This window comes from Lissotriton helveticus, chromosome 10, assembly GCF_964261635.1.
Source record: "Lissotriton helveticus chromosome 10, aLisHel1.1, whole genome shotgun sequence".
Classification (NCBI taxonomy): Eukaryota; Metazoa; Chordata; class Amphibia; order Caudata; family Salamandridae; genus Lissotriton; species Lissotriton helveticus.
Genome location: NC_136071.1, coordinates 135,736,246 through 135,756,909, shown reverse-complemented (window position 1 = coordinate 135,756,909; position 20,664 = coordinate 135,736,246). Strand labels below are relative to the sequence as shown.

The following is a 20,664-nucleotide window of genomic DNA, read 5'->3' as shown; positions in this document are numbered from 1 at the left end:
AGGAGTGTGATGGTCAGTAGTTGTGTTGTTACTATCATTGGCAGCATACCAGAGGCCATGTGTGGTGCAAGCTGCAGTGGCCTCCTGACAAGATGTTATGTTTTATTTTTTTACAAATTAAGCACCAGCTGCAACCTTCCCTCTTTCTACTCTAAAACGTCTGTGGCCCTCGCAATGTCCACTAAGGACCATCCATATAATTCCGAGGCATTTCCCAGTTGTATGTACACACTTTACAAATAAAGTATCGACATAGGTACAATAAAATGTTCTTTTTGTCCTTGCCTGGAGTGAAAAGGTTGAGTTGGAAGGTTGTTGGACCAAGCCTAGCTGTGCTATGCTGTTAACAACATGCACAGTCACATATGTAATTACCTGTTTTTGCACAGAAGATAAAAAATGATGCAGTAGTTATTCAGGAAATGAAGCTATCACAGGTTTATTGTGGGTTGATTTTGACACAGCGACGGTAATGCTTCTTGTAAGGACTACTTATTACTGACAGTCTGCAAATAATTTCCTGGCATCATTTCAGATTGCTAACCACAAAATATGTTAAGCAGCATGACTGTATCTATTAATCTGTGGAACCTTTATCATTGCTCACTGCTGGTGAGAAAGATGCCATGGGCATGGTAAATAAATACGTTTTTATTCATTTTATGAATAAGCATTCCTTTGTACTTTTGGTTTTTGATCTAATTCTATGTTTTCTGAAGTTGGTGAAATATTATCGTATTATTTTTTTATTTATTTTTGAGGTCACACGAGGCATGGCCCTAAAGCGGATGTGGTGGAATTCAGACCTTCCTGTCCAGAGAATTGTTAGGAAACATCTTAGTTATGTTGATTTGTTTTTATGCTCTAAGCGCCTAAAACTGCTTGGGTCAGAGAACAAAAGCACATGTGGGAGGCCTAGGCTACAAACTTAAGAGGGGTTCACACCTCTATTCAACTTCTGCCAATGGGAGGAGGAGGAATCAGTGACTGACAGGAGCCCCGCCCGCCCTCCCTCCCCTTACTACTGGGGCCAATGCACCCAAAGTCAGAACGGATTGTCAGTAAGGAGCTCATAAAGGGTGTTGGAGCAGGGCACTAGCTGGGGGTGTGGCGGCTGGGTGGGCGCTGGGTATGTGACGCTGGCCAGGTATGCAACGCCCATAGAGCTAAAAAGGGCCTCAGCCCCACCCCCAGCCGCCCCCGTTGTGTGTCTCAGCTCGAGCTGCTGTGGGCTCAGCTGGGCAATGTCTGGAGTCTTATCTCCAGCACATCCGAGTTTTTCACAGGTCTTTAAAGAACATTTGCATATTTACATAGCTTTGTAAACTGGTTACTGAGGCTTTTTTTTCTGGTTCCAGTACCCCCAAGGCCTCCACTCTGCCTATTCCTTTGTCGTAGTGTGAGAATGCATTTCATGAAAAGGAATATAAAGTAGGAGAAAAATGCCAGCCATGTGTTGTTTAAAGAACCTGCAAAGACACTAAATAGGGTTATAAATAAAAAATGATGTATTAATTTGTAATGTGACTTTTCTGTCTTTGTTCCCTTTAATTAACAGTCATTGATCATTTAGGCAGCCCTAGAACACAATCAAAAGTGCTTTCTATTTATATTTACTGTTCAAAGTATGCACAGATAAGTGCTGAAAATAAGGCTTTAGGTGACTGTTTATTTTTGGAACATCAAATTAATGAGCTGGCAACCCTAATCATAAAACAGGATGTTTGGCAAGATCAGCATATTATATATTGCCTCCGCCCACGATCCCTGAATAATGCCATAATAGCAATAGTTGAACTTATATCTGAACCCTATTCCGCCGTCAATAACATGCTGAGTTACTTCAAGTGTCTGGGAATCACCCTGTAATCAGAAAACACACTCCTCATTCTCGCCCTTCACGTTCACGCTCACCCTGCATTCACAGCGATCACAATGCACTCACACTGATCACTATGCGCTCACACCATTCACCCACTCACCCTGCACTCACAGTGATCACTCTGCACTCACAATGCACTTGAGCTGTTCAACCTGTACCTCACCCTGCAGTCACACGAGCACACTACTGACCCTGCACTCATGTGACACTTCACTTACCTGTGCCCCTCACTGCTCAATCTGTAATCTCACTCACACAAGCCCATCACTAACCATGCATTCATTCATCCCACGTTGCCCTTACACCTGCACCCAAATTCATATGGCCACCTCACTCACCCTGCAGTCACTCCTCTTACCCTACTCTCACACTATCGAATCACTCACCGTGCACTCACAAGGGCACTTCCACGTCCACACAGCGCAGAGGGTTAATGTGCCTGACGCAAAGAACGTGTACCAAGCAGATCACAGAACTGAATGTGAGTAAACTATGAGTACTGCTATAAAAAAAATGATATGTTTGTCCGATAGGTGCTATAGAGAGATGAGGTGCATTGTTGGTGAGTGGTAGTGAGGGAATTCATGGAGAAGGAAGAAATGGGGGAGGGGTGCCAAAGAAAACTGTTACGCCATGTGCCACCAGTGCTAGGGCCAGCACTGGCTGTGTGTGTTAGCCCCCCTCCCTCCTGAATTTCGGGTCTAGTTGCGCCCCTGGTGCTGGCTGAGGGTGCGGTGGTAGAAAGCAGAGCTCTGCAAGGGGCAGTGTGCAGGGAGGATTGAAGACAGTGAGCGAGAGGCTTGGTAGACCTGCTACTTTCAGAAACCTGTTCTTGAATAGTTTCAATGTATCAATAGTTTGTGTTTTTGTTTTTTAACAGGATGGCTTTCAGGATCAACATGAGGGGGACCCCAGATTTACACTCTGTTTTGCTATTCTGCCTAATTTATGGCTTCATTCAAAAGCGTAAGTGTTTTTTTAGAAATGATTACTATTTTTGTTTTCAATATATGTTATTAATTACCACACATACATAATGATAAAACAATATTATATTTTGAAGTTTATCCATCTTAGACCATTGAAAATATTTAGATTTCCATTAAGACTGCTTGCAATTCATAAAGTAAACTTTATGACAACAAAGCAACTTCCCAGCTTACCCCCTTCTCCACCAAAGCCAGAAGTATCACATTTTGTATAAGGACCCACCTGTCTGCATTACTCATTAGGTCCAGCGTGTCCAGGTACTCTCAGGGCCGGACTGGGAACCGAAACCGGCCCTGGCAAACAGCATGGCCGTCATGGGGGGGTGGTGCTAGTTGGAAGCACCACTCCCATCTCACCTCTCCCGCTTTTGTTAAAGGGGGCCAATATTGTAGCTATGCTGCAAAATCGGCTCCCGGTAACAAAAATGGCCTCCCCTGGGATCCAAAATCGACCCCCACCCTTGCCGCCCACAGGGAAAATGGCTGGTGCGTGCTATGGCCAACCTGGCCCTGGGTACTCTATATCTCATTAATATAGATCCACAGCGGTCAGCCTCTGAGAACAGGGTATTGCTATATTAGTTCTAGCAGAAGTCTATAGAGGAGGCCATGTTGAATGTATGTCTCTTTTGATGCATTGCATATGTCTGCTTTTGCATTGCTGAAATGTTCCAGAGTTGCTATAAGGTCATCATGGACTTACTCTTTCCTTCCATCGCATTGCTATTTAGGACCTACCAGACCTATAAAGCTTGGTGAGGATGAGCTCAGCAAATGTTAATACATCCGGGTTAGTAACTTCTCTGAGCCCCAGTAGTGCCACCACTAGATCTTCTGGACTATTACATCCTGGAATGTATTTGATTGTGCGTAGCATCTAATCCAATGGTATGATATGAAACCAGATCAAATGTGTTGGGCAGTTTAGCCATATAAGAGAACCACAGGCTTTAAGAGGCAACTAAAGCCGGGCCTTGCACATGACGCAGTCATCGCTTCACATCCTTGGACCTGACCAATGATAAGCTCAATAAAACATAGGACTGCTGATCTCCTCAATTTATTCTCAAGTATAGTTACCTGAAAGTAAGCCTTTGACTGCTTGCTTCGCAATATGGATGCTGACAGAGCTCAGGAAATGTGGGTATGCTCCTTTTTGGATTACCTTATACAAGAGAATCTAGCAAAACCTAGACTTGTGAACGGGAGCAACGCCATCAAGATTTGTGAGATGTAGTTGTTACTGTTGAAAAGTGCTAGATTCAGGGTACATGCCGGAAAATCCTCCATTATGAATTGATTATGTACAGTGGGCATTGACTGCACAAGCTTCCTGCGCTCATCTACCCCTCCATCTTGACTGAGCCATGTGCAAAAGAATGAGAGGGGAAATTTGTGCTCATACAACAAGGGGTGTCAATGAGTAGGTAGCTAGGCAGAGCCACTGCTACCCCTATATGGATGGTTTGGTCCACCAATGGCTGCTTTTCCATCACTATGATTTACCCATTTTGAGTACAGAGCTATGAAAAGTATATATGCCATTAGCTTTTGATAGTTCAGTATTTGTATGCTTACTCCAGTTTCAATCAGTATTTATTAACCGCTTCAGCGCGGGCGAATTTTCGCGCTGTGCTGAAGGTTCTAATGAGCCAACGGGCTCATGACGGAACGGTTCCGTCATGAGCACAGGCCAACCGATGCTCATGACGGAACCGTTCCGTCATAAGTATCGAAGGGGTTAACATTGTGCAGCGTTCAATTTCCGTAAATATTGTTTCAAAATGTCTTGTGCTGTCACTTCCCGTTACTTCCTTGGAAGTTTGTGGGTTTGTGCTTTCACTTCTCACCTCCATTATTGCATTGAATTTGATTAAAAGAGGCCACTTCCCACTGTCCTTGGCTTCCATGCATAGTCTCTTTAGTGACGTAAACACCTGCACCAACTCCTTTATTACACTTCCCATGCACTAAACAAGCGTCGTCTGGAACTATTGTTGCCCCTTGACTGGTATTTTACCGGCTTGGCTTGTATTTAATGTCAAGACAGTTAAAAACATCACTTAATTGTAGTGATTGTCCTTCTTTGGAAATATACATGTAAAAGTAACAAATAAAAGAAGAACAGACATCAGAACAGAAGTAATGCACACTCTGATTTACACAAATGGATTTTAAGGCAAGTAGAGGCAAACTTACTGTGTTAAAAAAGAATGCAGAGGTTTTACACAACTGCTAACCAGGTTACACAACCTGACAACACACTCAAACAGTCGGTACCAACGTGAGCAGGATTTGGGTCTATCTCTGCCAGTGAAGGCTTTCAACCCTAGTACAAAGGGAGTCTCCAATGGCGGTCGAGGAGGCTTTTTAAATTTTTTATAATTATTATTACCAGCCTTACTATTGTTGTTGTTATTGTTGTTGTTAGCCCCCAGACGCAACACAAAGCTGCCTCAAGGCACTATAAGTATGCTGGGCCAGATTTATGTAGTAGTCATGCAACGCAGCGCAGCAAGTAAAGTTGCTGTGTTTTGTGAATCGGAGAGAGCTGAACTCCGCCATACCTACTAAGAAGGGGTACCGTCTGCTCTGTCCTTGCGCTGGCCCTCTTTTGGCAACCGTGCACCAATGCAGGCCCGCTTGTTCCATAGTGCAAGGGTGTCTGTGTTGTGGTCAGCATAGTTTTGTATAGGCAACAGCCGCGGCCGGTAGTGGGAGTGCATTTGGTGATGCAGTGCGCGCAACGAAATTCGTTTTATTTTATTTTTATGGTTACTTACCTGTTAAGGTCCGGATTCCATACATTACTAGCCCCCACCCTACCCCTCCCCACGTCGCCGCCCGGCCGGTACTCCCACTACCGGCCGCGGCTGATAGGCAAGGATCCCTTTCCTGTATGAAAACTGTGCTTCAAGACGTTTCCCACTTGCATGTGTGCAGTACAATGCATCACAAATGCAAAGTGGAAAAAAACGAGGCGAAACAAAAACATTTCTCCATTTACGCCTGCCTCGGGAAGGCACAGGATGTGGTGCATATACCTGTCTACAGTTCTTTGAAGGTAGGGATTTGAGCCGAATTCCATGGGTGGTTGTAAGGGTACACCCGTGAAGTACCCATGGAACGCCACCTTGACGCAAAGTAGCACAAGGCAGCGAATTGTGCTGCTTTGTATAACTTTGGATTATCTAAGGCAAATCGCAATTTGTGTTGGATTGAATTGTAAATCCCACCATTAGACTTGCATTGGGTCTGCATTAAAAAAGTAACACAAACCGACGAAAAGTCTTTGTAATTCTGGGCTGGTCTCTGAATGCATTTTCAACTGGAGGTTCTATAATGTGCTGGGTCAATCAGTGGACATGTTCACCCAAGAGAACAGATTACACTGATTGAAACTGCACTGGGGGAGTCAATAGGTTTCTTTATAAAGGTTGAAGACACGCTTTACGTGGCTTCTTCGTGTAAAGGAGACCTTGGTTTTCCTGACTCATGCTTTGGTTATTGAAGGCAGAGCACGGTAGACACCCTCATCCTGTCTGCTGTTTCTTGGGTTGAGGCTTACCTCAGTGAAGCTGCAACAATAGAGACAGGAAGAAGGGGTAAGCATTGACATTGTGAGATCGCGTGCACCGGATGTCATCTGCCAAAGCAGGCCTTGTAAGGCACCAGCCAACCTGACATCTGGAAATAGGCCCTGAGGATTGTTTTTTTGGTACAGACAAACTTCCAAGCCCAAACAAGTCACAAATCGGGGTTCCAGATTACCTGATCCTTAAAGCGGTGTATTTCAACTCTGCACTGAATATCAAGTTGTAAAAGAAGACTTACTGCATCCCAGTGCTTGATTTGAGACTGTTGTTTCCAGTGCCCGGCACCGACACTTAGGGGCACATTACGATGGAGGATTTTCCGCATCCTCCGGGCCGGCGGAAATGCAGGGGGGTACCTATGGTACCCCCTTGCATTTGCGTGCACAGAGCGGCAGGCACCGCGCGGTGCCTGCCACTTTGTGCATGCAAATGCACAGCTTTCATTTTTAACATTGCGGCGGGTGCTGCTTCAAGCAGCACCCGCCGCAATGTTAAAAATAAATGATGTGACTGCCAGGGTGGCGGTCACATCCTAATTGCACAGGAGAGAACGCCGCAGCACATGCGGACGTTCCCTCCTACTCAGGGCTCGCGGACGGATGCAAGTCCGTCCGCGATCGTAATGGGCACCTTAATTGGTTTCCGGGGCTGGTACACTAAATTGTCAACACCGTACTTAACACAGTCTGCCACATGGTGGCGCTACTCATCTAATTTAGAGATGAGCAGAACAAACGCTGTATGTGAATACAATGTAGATTACAAATTACTAATTCCTGCCTCCCTAGCCATTCCTTTAGTTTTGGGGACCCGGAATAATCAGAACTGTCGCACTTGCAAGCGAGAGAGATGGTTAGTAGCTGTTTTGGCAGTGATGACACGGTAATGGGTGGTGCAAGCTGCAGTGGGCTCCTGTTCGGGGGCCTGGCACTTACTATTTTACAAATTAAGCGCTGCTTCATCCAGTGCCTAAATGGCGTACTTACTATTTGATCTATGCAAAAATGGCATTTATACCAGCACGGGAAAGAACTTTCTCACAGACGCACCCTCATAAATGCTTCATTTGCAAGGAATACTGGTGCAAAAATTCAAATTGTGCAAAAATTGTGACTTTGCAATGATTCAAAGGAAGGAAGCTGCACTACATCCCTGCAACATCCCACATTCGACTCTCTCACGTGCAGCACAGAAACCTACCAATGCAATACGAGATGAGCATACAGTATCCTATTTACAGCTGGTTAAGGAGTGGACAAGATAAATGTTTATAAGGTAACTTGGGCTTCTGCTAAGAGACTCAGGGTACTTAGTGCTTTTTCAAAAATTTTGACCATCAGATTATTTTCTGGGATAGCTTGCTTTCTTATTTGCTCACCTGGGGGTGTCACATGAATATCATTGTCCTCCTCTGGAAGCCTGAGCCTGATTTGACAGTCCTTGACTACCCTGCACATACCATCCTCCTTGCTTTGAACAGTGTTTATTGGCACATTTTGAGCACCTGTGCCCGAATCTGCAAAATTAATAGCTGCATGCATCACCGTTAAGGACCTAGCATGCTCCAACCTGTGCTGATTGCCCTCTTCCATAACTGTCCACTCCTGTCGGGGTAGACCACCCATGGACGGGTTGATAAACCAGGGGTATCCTGCTTGGCAGGTATGTGGTTAGGGCTGGCCTAGTAGAACCCATTCATTGCAACCGTAAGTCTTGCTCTTGCTCCCTTCACTTCCCTACAGCACCTTCCACTAGTCTTGCTCTAAATCCTGCATCATGCAGTTCTCAGGCTTAACAGCCAAAGGTTATTTGGGCCTTATGAATTACATCCATGTACTTAAAAAGGGCCCAACTGTGCTCCCGGAACCTCTCAAAGTATACGCTTGAATTTATTAAAAATGCAACTGTCCATTTTTCAATCTTAACCTGCACTCTAGGCCCTCTAAAAGATTCCATTCCTTCTCCATTGACAGATCCTTTGATCTCATTTCCCTATGGAGTAACTAAAAAATGTTTACATACTCCTCTTTCGATATCTTTTCTTTTGCCGCACTCATTACATGATCCCTGAGTGGCTCTTTCCCCCCATCTTTGGCAATTACATGTGCTTTACCTCTTTACTCTCCTTTTTCTGCACATCATCAGTATTATTCATTGCTCGGCCACAAATTCTGTCTTTACACTCCTTTTTAGAGTCACTCACCACCGGTTGTATGATACAACCATGCTTGCCCTTACCATGCATGCCTTTACAACAAATTTCATTGTAAAGGCATGATTGCTAAAGGGATATGTGTGGTAAATTGCATATTTTATCCCACCTGCCCTACGCCCTAACACCCGATACCCCAGCCCTATAATCTACCTTGCCCCAGCCCTTAAAACTACCCTGACCCATCACCCTAAGCTCTAACACTGGGTTACAGTCCCAAAAACTACCCATTCCCTTCCCCCTGTCCTGAGGCCTAAAACCCTGCCCCTGCTGAAAAATACTCCGACCCCAGTCTCCCACCCTGAGCCCTAAAAATGACCCCCTCTCTGCCCTTAAAACTACTCGGACCCCTACCTTGAGGCCTAAAACCCTGACTCTGCCAAAAAACGACCCCAACCCCAGTCCCTCCGCACTGAGCTCTAAAACTGCCCCCAACCCTGAAGATTACTCCCACAAACCCGGACCCAGCTCCATTTACCTGTCTGCGTCCGGAGCTTCCTGTCTCTACCCATCCAGACCTCTAGCCCACTCTAGCGCATATGCGTGTTTAAGGAAGGTGCGTGGTTCAGGCAAGCGTTGTTCCGCTTTACAGCACACGTGGCTCAGCCCACGTTGAAAGGCCATTTCCCCTTACCACCTTCACATCCTTCATGCCATTCCTTTATCAATTAGATATTTTCCTTTTGATAACTGTGTGTTTCAGCATCAGCAACTGCCAGTACTCCTGACCCCAATATGTCAAGTTTGAAATTTTTTGACATACCTGGTTTAAAGACCAGGGCCGCCCTGATGCCTGCCACTCTGTAGCCAATTTCTGCACAAACTTCTACTTTTCCTCCATTTTAGGCAACACACCTGAGTGCTCCTGAAAAACCCCAACTTCGCATTTCACATTAGACCCAACCTGCCACTGACGGCCCTTCGCGTTTGTCCGCCACAGTGCCTTTCACCTTTTGTTATATCTTTTTGACATTCACCACCTCATAATCTCACCTTCTTCAAACTCCAAATACTCGTCATTTTGATCCAGATCTGTCTCTCCATTACTGTCCTCCCAATTCAAACCAACACCACTTGTGCCAGAAATTACCCATAACCAACACCACCTTCTAAACAGCAAAGAGACCTTATCAACATATATCAAGTCTTCTGCTGGGGGCATCTTACCGATGTTCATTGCCATCCCAGGGCCTGACACACATGACAAGCCCCTTCTTCAGGTTGAGGTTGTGAGGTCACATCAGTTCCACCCGGCTGCAACCAATATGCTACTATCCCACTTGCTAACACAATATTCCTAGGCCATCCTGTTTTAGGTTCAAACCTATAATAACTGATTAAACCCCACCAAAAGGAAAAATAGCCCTCACCACTGTAAACATATAAACAGAGAAAAACACCTTCCCAACCACAAACTAAATGCCATTCAAAGAAAGGAAAAGGTGAGTGAAAGAGCCATTTTTATTTCTTCCTGAAGGGAAAATACAATGTAACTTTGTTATACAAGGCAGCAGCAAGAAAGACTGTGCTAACATTATTCTGCTTGGGTTCTGTTGTTTACGGATGTCACTAAAATATTGTTTCGTCTTCCTTTTTCCAGGTTTCTTGTCATTGGTATAAAGATGCAAGGTTTAGAAGCATGCTTTAGGTGTAATTTAATTATTGTATAAACTGTAGAGAGTCAGGAAATATCAAAATCCTATTTGACATTTTGGCTACGTTTGATTCTTTCACTGATAGGTAAATTGGCTGGTTTCATAGAATCTTTACCAATATGTACCATTCCATGTACCCACAGACAGAGAATGGGTGAAACCCTTTGATACATCAACCCCCCGTTCCACGGAGTCAGTATTGATAGTAGATGAATTTACAAACAGCCCAGGCCTTAAACACTCAATGCAAGGTGTAGTGACAGGTTATGTGAAAAGAATGCTGTCACCAGGCAACTGGGATACTGGTGAAAACATGACACCAGAAGTTTGGAAAACATGGAAGGCAGTGTCACTTGGAATGCTGCTGCATAAAGTTCTTACAGAGTTCAACAAAGAGTGATATTGTTTGTATTTGCAGTTTATTAGCTATGTATATGAAAAAGTTGTGTGCTGACCTGTCAAAATCGATACCTGAGCTGAAGTGCTTCCCTGTAAGAGATCCTTGCCACTTCCTAGATGGTATGTTGAAAGCATCTTTACAATCTTCAGAGTTAAGGAAGAATGCTATTGACTCTGTAGTCCATTCTGGTGCACTGTTACATTATGCGCGGGAACTAAAATGCAAATATTTCTCATTTGGTGCTTTTTGTGGCATCAAAGAAAGGGTCATCCCACTGTGTCCTTTAGCCAAGGGTTCTCAGTCCTAGAGGTGGTGAATGCTTTATTATCCATGTGGTGACCGTATACAGAGGTTTTGCTTAGTGATGATGCCAAAGGCAAGAAATGTGAGGATCTTTGGTCACATATTGATAGTGATGTGAAAAAAGTGCGCTCTACTGCATTCTAAGATTTTTCAGGAAAACATGACTAATGTAGTGGACATTATAAAAAAAGTATTTTGTGTAATTGGTGTAGATGTGAAACATCTCCTTGAGAGTAGACTAGGTTATGTTATGTTATTGTCATTTATATAGTGCCAAATCACCAACGGTCTCTAAGCGCTTGTGAGAAACGTAAACCCCTACCAGAGCTACATGGCCTGAAACTTGGTCAGTCTAAGTAGGCTTAACCAAAAGCCTGAATTAAAAAAAGAGTCTTTCGTTTCCTCCTGAAGGGGAGAAGGGAAACTTCCCTATGCAAGCCTTCGGTAGCTTGTTCCAAAGCTGAGGTATCATCTCGGAAAAAGCGCGACCCCCCAAGGTGGCTTTATTAAACTGAGGACAGGCCAACAGACTTGCCTCGGGTGAGCGGTGGCATCGCCCTGGCACATAGCTCTTCAGTCGTTCCTTGATGTAGTCAGGTGCCGTTCCGTGCAGGGCTTTATGTGCAATACACAGGCTCTTGAATTTAGCCCTCTGCTTGATTGGAAGCCAGTGAAGTTGTTGCAGCAGTGGTGTAACATGTGCACTCCTATGGAGTTTAAAGATCAATCTCGCTGCATCGTTCATAACCACCTGAAGATTCCCTGAGAGTTTATCAGATAGCCCAATATAAAGTGCGTTGACGTAGTCCAGTCGTGACACAATTAGTGCTGTCACTATGGTGCACATGGTGGAAAAGGACAGGAGGGGTACAAGTTTCCAGAGTTGCCTCATAAGGCCCTCACAACTCCCCACCACAGCGGTCACCTGATTGGTCAGTGTTAGATTATAGTCCAACCTGATGCCCAAGCTCTTCACAACTGGCATCGGTATCGGAGTAGTACCTAGCTCTTGATGCCAGAAGGAGTTGGACCAGGGGTCGCCCCCTGTGGTAATAGCTAATACCTCCGCCTTGTCCGGATTTACTTTTAGTGAATCGGTGGTCATCCAGTTCATAGTGAACCGGAGGATATTCCGGTGACACTTTTAGTGATCTTGGCACTGCGACATGTTCAATGGTAGAATTCTTGTCACTTAGTGAGCAAAGAAAGGTTGGGAGCAATTCAGAACATTTTGTTTTACAGTGCATGAGAAATGGCTTGCAATGATGCATAGAAATGTCCCTTCACCAACCATGGCATTTGAAGTCAGTGAAGCCTCACTAAGGTACTCTGCACAAGTTCTAGATTCCTTCCAAAAAGGGGAATTTCCTCCATCCCATTAAACACATATATTGGAGAACCTGTCCCAGAGAATCGCAATATTCAGGTGCACCCTTATTAGCCTGGAATGCTATGTCAGTGGCCAGAGTTATCAAATTATGTACTGGCTGTTTTAGTGTTGCCCGTCATAAGTGCCAATGTTGCGAGGGACTTCTCACAGATAAAAGTTTACATGGGAAGGAAAGAGCAGGCGCACATTGCCAAAGACTCACTAAAGAAGTATTGTATGGTGTACTACAATAAGTTTTATTTGTAAAAATGTATTTGGACCTCATATACCCTGTGCACACACTGTCTATACACATGCTCTATCAGTGCAGAAATCAAGCAATAATAAAAGCGAAACATTCCATAAACACCAGAAACACACTGTTTCTGTTGTTTTTAATGGCACGAAAATGTGTAACCACTGATAACCACTGATTTTTTAAGGTATTGAAAACACTGGGAAAAAAACACCAAAATTTACCAAAAATAGAAATGAGAAATGGGAAAGCCTAAATATTGCAAAGAACTGGCACTGAGCAGTGCTTAATTTGAGCAGGTGGTTTACTGTGTTTGGCACCGGCACTTAATTGTCAACACCGGTGCTTGCGACAGTTTGCCACAGTTTGCCACAGTCTGGCAAATTTAGAGATGACTACAACAACAAGCACTGCAGCCCAAGCCATTCTTATAGCTGCGGGGGGCTGGAATAGTCCGCATTGTCACACTTACAGTAGTGTGATGTTAGTAGTTATGTTGTTACTATCATTGGCAGCTCTGGTAGGGGCAATGTTAAGTGCAAGCTGCAGTGGCCTCCTGACGGGAGCTCCAGCACTTTAAAATTTTTTATTTTTTTACAAATTAAGTACTGGCACTGAGTTACCTGACTGGCTTACCTGCTCTTTCTCTACCCTGGAAGCCCCAAACCTACTTTCCTCTTTTGCTAAAACTCACATCCATTTACCACCACTGCCCTTCTCGCTGTCTCTTTCCAACCTTTGACACCTCAAACACTTCTCTTGCCCCAAAGGTGCAGTTCCTGTTCCTGTTGCAGGCCCGACAGGTAAAATGCCCCACCCAGCAACTTCAACTACACCACTGCTCAGCCGTATTGTGCCTCTTAACAATGTGCTGATCCCCCCAATACTTTACCTCGGGTATTGGCCTGAGCTGGCTTGTTTTCCGCTCCAAAGGGGACTGGGAAAATATGTCTGCTATTCTCTCCAACTGGCAATGCAGCTTAGGTTGGGGAGATGTCAGTGCACATGACAGTTTTGCCATCGTGCGACAGCTGGTCAAACCGTCATGCACACTGAGTGCAGTGCTACCACTTCTCCTGTGACAATCCTCCCCCGCGATGGCCCGCCCACAAGACACCGCAGGAAAGGAAACATAAAACGATAATAATCATGTTTTATTATTTTTGGTATTATTCAAATTTTGAGGCTGCTGGCAGGGGGGATAACACTCCTCTGTCATTGCACCTATCTCCAGAAGATCTGGAGGTATCCTCTTCCTTTCGGAATATAAGGAGACATTACAAAGGAATTATCTAGAAATAGTGAATACAATATGTAGCTCTTTGGCATTTGAATGGTTGTATATGACCATGCTGACACCCAATAGCAGGTAACAGAAAAAGGAGAGGACAGCTGCTTATTGCCATGACATCACAGCACTATGCAATGCCATCCACACTGTCTCCTATTGGGCAAGAGGTGCTCTGGTACATATCATTCTCTTAGTCCCCCCTCTTATCCCAAGTCTCTTCAGGCCTAAGGGAAACAAAGTAATAGAAAAGATAAGACTTGTGGTGCTGTAAATTGTGCATGGATAAGCAAGCTCTGCTCAAACTACTCCAGTGCAAAACAGCTGATTGTATTCCATCCTAGTAGCATGTCTGACAGATCATGAACAGGCTACTTATTGGCAGGAAAGGATTAAACTCAAGTCACTCTACATTGCTCTGTGAGGTCTCTGCCCTCACAACCTTTCTTATGGGGAAATACAACCACAACTGATGTGTACCCACTCCTAACAACCAAGGCCTGATTTGTGCATTAAAGCGGGAAACAGAAGAAGATATTTGACTTCTGGCAGCCTCATTTTTGTAAGGTAAGGCTTCTAAGGAAAGCTGTCCAGGCATTCCTTCCCATAAAAAAGCCATAGTGTCTTGGCTACTCTTGTTAGTTCATTCGAAGCCTCTCTGTTGGCATGTTTATAGAATTTCCACATAAATTACCTACCTTTGACCCACTCTACCAGTTTTCCTGTCAGAGGGAGGTTGCTCAATTGCTAGAAACATGCTCAAAGTCCTTGTTCCTTGAGCTTCAGACTCAGGAGCTGGTTTCAGCAGATGAGATAAGGATATATTGTAACTTCCTCTCTGCGTAGCACGAGAAGTGCTGAGCCGAGAGATGACTCCTTGTTTTCAATGCCTCGGAGTCATGAACCAGAATGAAGAAGAGGTACAGAGTGGAAGCTGAGTTGGAAGTATCAGACTTAAGTAAAAAGGAGCATGGACATCTTTCTCCGGAAGACCAGGTGGCGGGCTGATACACATATATCCCCAGGGAAACTGAAACCATGGTGAAACAGTAACCAACCACTAAGCAGCCTGCTGGAAGCCACCTGGTGATTGATCAATGTGTTTTCAGTCATGTGTCCTCAGTGGAATTGGCATGAGTGAGCATAGGTCTTCAGTGAAAGCACTGACAGATTGGATGTGGCCTAATAGCTAGAGCTGTCAACCTCGAAGCTGGGGAAACGGGTCCGAGTCTAAGCAGGGACGCTCAACATCCTGTGATGAATAGGGCACTTTAGTCCGCAGGTGTTTACAACCCGTGCCATTACCCCGCATTTTTTACTCCACAAAATCTTTTACAACGCAGGGCTTTACAACGCAATCCATTACAACGCATTCCCCATTACAACGCAATTTACTATTCTAACTCCACCAGTACCTTGCTTTGGGGAATGTGTTGTAATGGCATCGGTGTAAAGCCCTGCGTTGTAAAAGATTTTGCGAAGTAAAAAATGCCGGGTAATGGCATGCGTTGTAACGCATTTGTGGTAAAGGATGTTTACTGGTCATGTAAAGTGCTCTGATACCTTCGGGTCGAGTTCACGCTTTATAAAACTCACTCCCAAAAATTTAGATTCTTTTAGGGCGGACAGCGTCAACAAATGTTTAAATACGTACATCTACATACAGATCTGTGAGCATACCCCCAGATTCATCAGTCATTTTTTGCGAGTCCTTAATAGCGTCTTAAAGGCCCATAGGAATGAATGGGGAGTCATTCCTTATTTGCGATTAGCAATTAGCGAATCGCAAATAAGGAAGCAATTTCAAGGGTGCCAGGGTGTCCAAAGGACACCCTGTTGCAACCCCTGAAATGGTAACTTACACTGGTGTTGCGCACACACATGTCCCAAGGACATGTGTGTGTGTAACATACAACTTAGAAAAATGCACTTAAGTGCATTTTTCTAAGTTTTTGCTATATACCACGTAGTTAGACTTCGCGGTAAATAGCGGCCGCAGATTGCGAATTCGCAATTTTGAAATGGTTCATGCATTACATTTAAGGAATCTCAAATTGAGATTCCTTAAATGCAAATAATCGCAATGTAGCGATTTCTAAAATTGTGATTTTTGCATTTGGGATGATGCATCCCAAATGCAAAAATACCGCTCGCGGGGGAGGAGCCAAGCTCGCGTCCGAGATGGCCGCGTTTTAGCTCGGCTCCGATCACTCTCCTGTCTGCAACAAATATCCTGTACTTTATCCTGCCCCGGGAAGTATTCCACGATGTACAGTGGAACGACGATAACTCACAGGCACTTACCGTTTGCTCCGGTGATTCCTGGGTGTCACGGATCCTGAGTTACGCCCCTGTCTGCTTCGGGGCCTCCGGAGCGGCCGGGCCTGGCACTCCTTGGCGGCGCCCGGGCTGGACGGGGCGCGGTGGCCGGCCCTTGGTGGTGGTGTGGAGTCGGTCGGAGGGGCCGATGTGCTAATAGACCGATTGCGGCCTCCCGGCCCTGGTCCGGCGGTCCTGCGGCCTGGTGTTGGGGAGCTGACTTCCATGGACGGGGTTAACCGTACATCTGGCTCGTCTCCCCTTTGTTCTCCGGCCCGGCCATTTTGAGTTCCTCCGCCCGGACTCGGAGAGCGGTGCCGGCGGCGTGTGGGGTGCCGGCGCATCGCCTTCTTCTGGTGGCTCCCCTTCCTGCCCTGGTGGCACTTCCGCTGGTGGTTGCCGGTGTCCTGTTTTGCCCCGCTGATATCCGGGCGGGGGTCGGTGTTCGCAGCGGCCCCGCCGGGCTTCTAAGATGGTGGCCGGCCCCATGATTCTCGGCCTTGCGGAGACCGGCGATGCGGGTCCGCCGCGCGGCACGTTTGCTGAATACTGTAAAGGTGAGCCTACGCTTCGCGACATCCTCGCCGCCCTGCGCTCCTGGGGGGCACCCATGACCGCACCGACCGCTATCCTGGAGGGGGGTCCCTTTGTTGGGCCTGCCGGACCCCCCTCGGTTTGTGCGGCTTCCTCTCTATTGTGTGCTGCTGGAACTTTCCTTGGGGTCGTGGACCTGGAGGCTGCTGTTGGTGTGGATGTACGGGGGTCCGCTGCCCTTCTTCGTCCTGTGCCTCCTTCTGCTCCGGAGGTTCCCCGGCTGGATCCCGTCTGGACCGACCTCGATGGGTCTCCTTTTCCTCTTTTGCCTCACATGGCCGTACGAAGATCCTGTGACGGTGCCGCTGGACCGGCTTTCTCCGTATTCTCATCGGAACTTTGCCTGCTTTGCCTGAAGTGGTTACTGTACTTTCTGGATCATCCGGGTCACGATCGCTACAACTTGAGTGTATTTTTGATTCGACTCCCTGTTATTCACCTCCTGTTTTATGTGATCTGGTTCCTGGTGCGCTGGACGATTACAGTTTGCGAAAAACGAGGACAGGGTTGAGCTGATCTTGCCTCTGTGGACTGTTATTTTGTGGTATGGTTGGGTGATCCGTTCATAATTGTATGATTATGTTTGATACGTCTTTACGTTCCTGGAGCTTATCCGTGTGTTTATTATCTTCCCGTGGGCTCTGAGTATTTTCGGGCGGGGGGGTGGGAGCTGAAGGGGTTTTGATTATGTGGCTCCTCTCCCGCTGTTTTTCCCTGTTTTCCCTTCCCCCCCTTTTTAATCTAAGTGATTCTTTCTTTCTTATATTTCTCTATATTTCGGGTTCTAATTAGGGCGACAGGCACGCTGCTGGGGGGTAGGCCATAGCCTTCTGCAGGGGTGCAGGGTGGGCTGTGCGGGGTGGTGGGGGGGTCTGTTTATTGTATTTTTCCCTGTTCCTCTTTTTGGTTCTATGGCTCTTATGTATCCCCTAATTTCGTGGCGCGGTGTCGGCACGTAGCCCCCCGGGGTGTTTGTGCTGGCATGGCCCTTTTGGTATGTCTGCTGTCACGGTTTACTACGCATTCATTTCTCCTGTTGCCACTAGTTCCATGTGCCGAATTAGTATTGGGTGCTTTGTTAGCCGTGGGGGGCGTGCACTGACGCTGCGCCCTAACTTTCCCCCTCCCCTTTTTTTGATGTCCTCTTCCTCCCCTTTTTTCCCTTTCCCCACCCCATTTTCTTTTCCTCCCTTGGGTTGTTGTAACGGAGGGCTTTTAGTTTTGTAAGCGTATTTTTCGCTGTTTTATTATTATGTGCCCTGGTAGTGGTGGGTGGGTGCTGAGCAGCGATTGTGATTGTTCTTGATGTGGGACTCACGTTCTGCCTTTGCCAAAATGTATTGTTCTGTTGGTCTTTTCCTGTATTCGAGACTTCGGCTTGCTCACGGCCCACCACGGCCCTCTGGACTTTACAGATTGTCATTATCCTGTGACACCCTTTTTTCTATTATAAAATTAACCTACTTTTATCCTGTCCGTGATGGCGACTCAAAGACTTGTTGCCTTTGCCTTTCATATGAGCTATTTAGAAATCCTGTTGTCTCTCCTGTATTGCCTCGTATGTCTCTTTATTGTGGTGGCCGGCCCGGTGGGTTGTAGGCCCGTATCTGTGCGCGCCTTCTGTACAATAAAGGTTTAAAAAAAAAAAAATACCGCTCGCAAAGGGCCAGATTCTCAGAATCTGGCCCTTTGCGAGCGGATTTTGGTTTGATGAATCTGGCCGATAGTCTCTTCACAGTGATGGCTATTATGCAGCTACAAACGCAACCTCCAAAGTCCCAAGTGACCAGGAAATATCTCGCTGTACTAGTAGGTTGTTCTCAACTGTCAGGACTGTGGCACAAGGGGCCTTTTAAAAGTCCTCATGCGTAGACTTGGAACATGCATTCACATGGAACTTATTTTGAAGACACACAATATAATAATGCAGGAGTTTCCTGTCTCGAGTAAATCAAAGAAAAATATCTTCACTTATAAGACAGAAGAATACTGTCAAGAGTTAATCTAGGCAAAACACATGAAAATCAACCAGTATGTCATTGTCATAATAAATTCCTCTGAATTGATTTTTATTTAAATATAAATGACAATGCACAAAAATCAAGATTATGGGATCAGGTGAGTAACGATAGTTTTTCAAGAAGCCCCAAGTAAAAAAAACAAAACCCATATCCATAACACAGAGGGAGAAGTGACAAAAATGCGTGAACATGAATGGTATGTTGGTATTTTACATAAAACAGCCTGTTGAGTTGAATAAAGTTAGCCACACCAGGGATTATACCCAATGTAAAGCTAAACAAGAGGTCTGTCTTTACAGATATGATGAATATCCCGTCCACACTATTGCAGGTGCCATTGAATATAATAGTCATGTAATACGTGGATGGTATATCTGTTGTGTTTGTGATGGAGCAACCCTGTCCACCATACTGTAGTTCAGGCCTTTTGTGTTTTTAGGTATTTTCTCCCTTTAGAATTGGAAATTCAAACACTGACCACCAATAATCAAATGTTCACTAGGATGATCCTCATGTCTAAACACCACATCATAGCCTTCTCGTCCAACATTACAAATGATCAAATATTCTGTTCCGTTCTACTGACAGGTGCCCTCTGTGGGGAACTGAGCTGCTATATGGACTTTATTGAAACATTGATATGTACTTATGAAGCGGAACATGGTTCAGAAGATGAGCTGACTGAGCTTTCAGCAACATGGTAAGCATTCCATCTAGTATCAATATTATTGTGATAACATACAGGCACATTGTTAGTCCTTCTACCGTATAATTTATAGATGGCACTATCAATTTGTTTCTTTCAAGTTCAACTTTTATCCCTTCCACTAGACCATGGGATTTAGGAATTAAAGAATTCAAGACCTGATACATGACCCTCCATTCGATTGATGTGGCCTTGATGAAAAATATCCCCTAAGTTGAGCAGAATTTCCTTTGGAACATCATCTGGGAGATGATGCAGATTGATGCTCTGGCAACCAAGGGATCGAATCTTCCATCCAGTGCTGCTGGGTGGCATTTTTTATATCAATGGTGCATGCAACAATAATGATTAAATTCTTGATCCTTTACCTCCAGTGCGACATACCGGCATTCCATCTCCATGTGCTCATGCTCAACCCGTTTACCCTCAATGAGAGAAAAAACTTGTGACCATCATAACTACATTAATAATGATGAAAATGCTGAAGTATCCCTGAAATCTTAAGAGGACATACAACAATTAGATACTGTCAGACAGGTTGTACATCCCTTTGTACCATTATGCTCTACTACCCCTCTGAGCCATGAACACGCTTGTTTTGAAGTGGTTTAGAGCGGCATTCAGAAAAGTGCAGATAATGAATAGAATAATGTACTATTGATGGAAAACTGAGAGAACAAATCATTTTGATTTGAAATGCTAAATATGTTGGCAAGATGGCGGATGCGCTAGCATCTGAGTGAGCAGCTTGAATCGCACCTCGCTGGCGGCTCGCTTCCCACGACCTGGCGAATAGCTCTTACCTCGCTGGCTTGGAAATAATGTTGGACACTTGAATTTCTTGCCGATAGTGCTGTTTTTCGAATCTAGAATGCTCCTGGATCTGCAGCGCAATTATCAACGGCTGCTGCACACTGCTTGGCGTTTTCCAACCGTTATTCCGGATCGACTTGTAGGCTGGGTCAGCGGGCTGCACTGTGCTGATCTCGGCCGGCGGAACTCTGATTTGGAGGCGGTGCCGGGAAACTGCAGACTGACCACGCAGAAACGGGCTGGCTGGAAACACCGTGTGGA

General features: G+C 45.4%; 1 protein-coding gene across 1 annotated transcript in view; it reads left to right on the top strand.

Moving 5' to 3' along the window:
- IL21R (interleukin 21 receptor) overlaps nucleotides 1–20,664 on the top strand; it is a 192,396-nt gene that overhangs the window by 67,346 nt on the left and 104,386 nt on the right. The window contains exons 2-3 of the mRNA XM_078664945.1: nucleotides 2,763–2,848; nucleotides 19,473–19,584. Of these exons, the coding sequence (XP_078521071.1) occupies nucleotides 2,764–2,848; nucleotides 19,473–19,584 (197 nt within the window). The 5' untranslated portion in view covers nucleotide 2,763. The remainder of the gene's footprint in view (nucleotides 1–2,762; nucleotides 2,849–19,472; nucleotides 19,585–20,664) is intronic.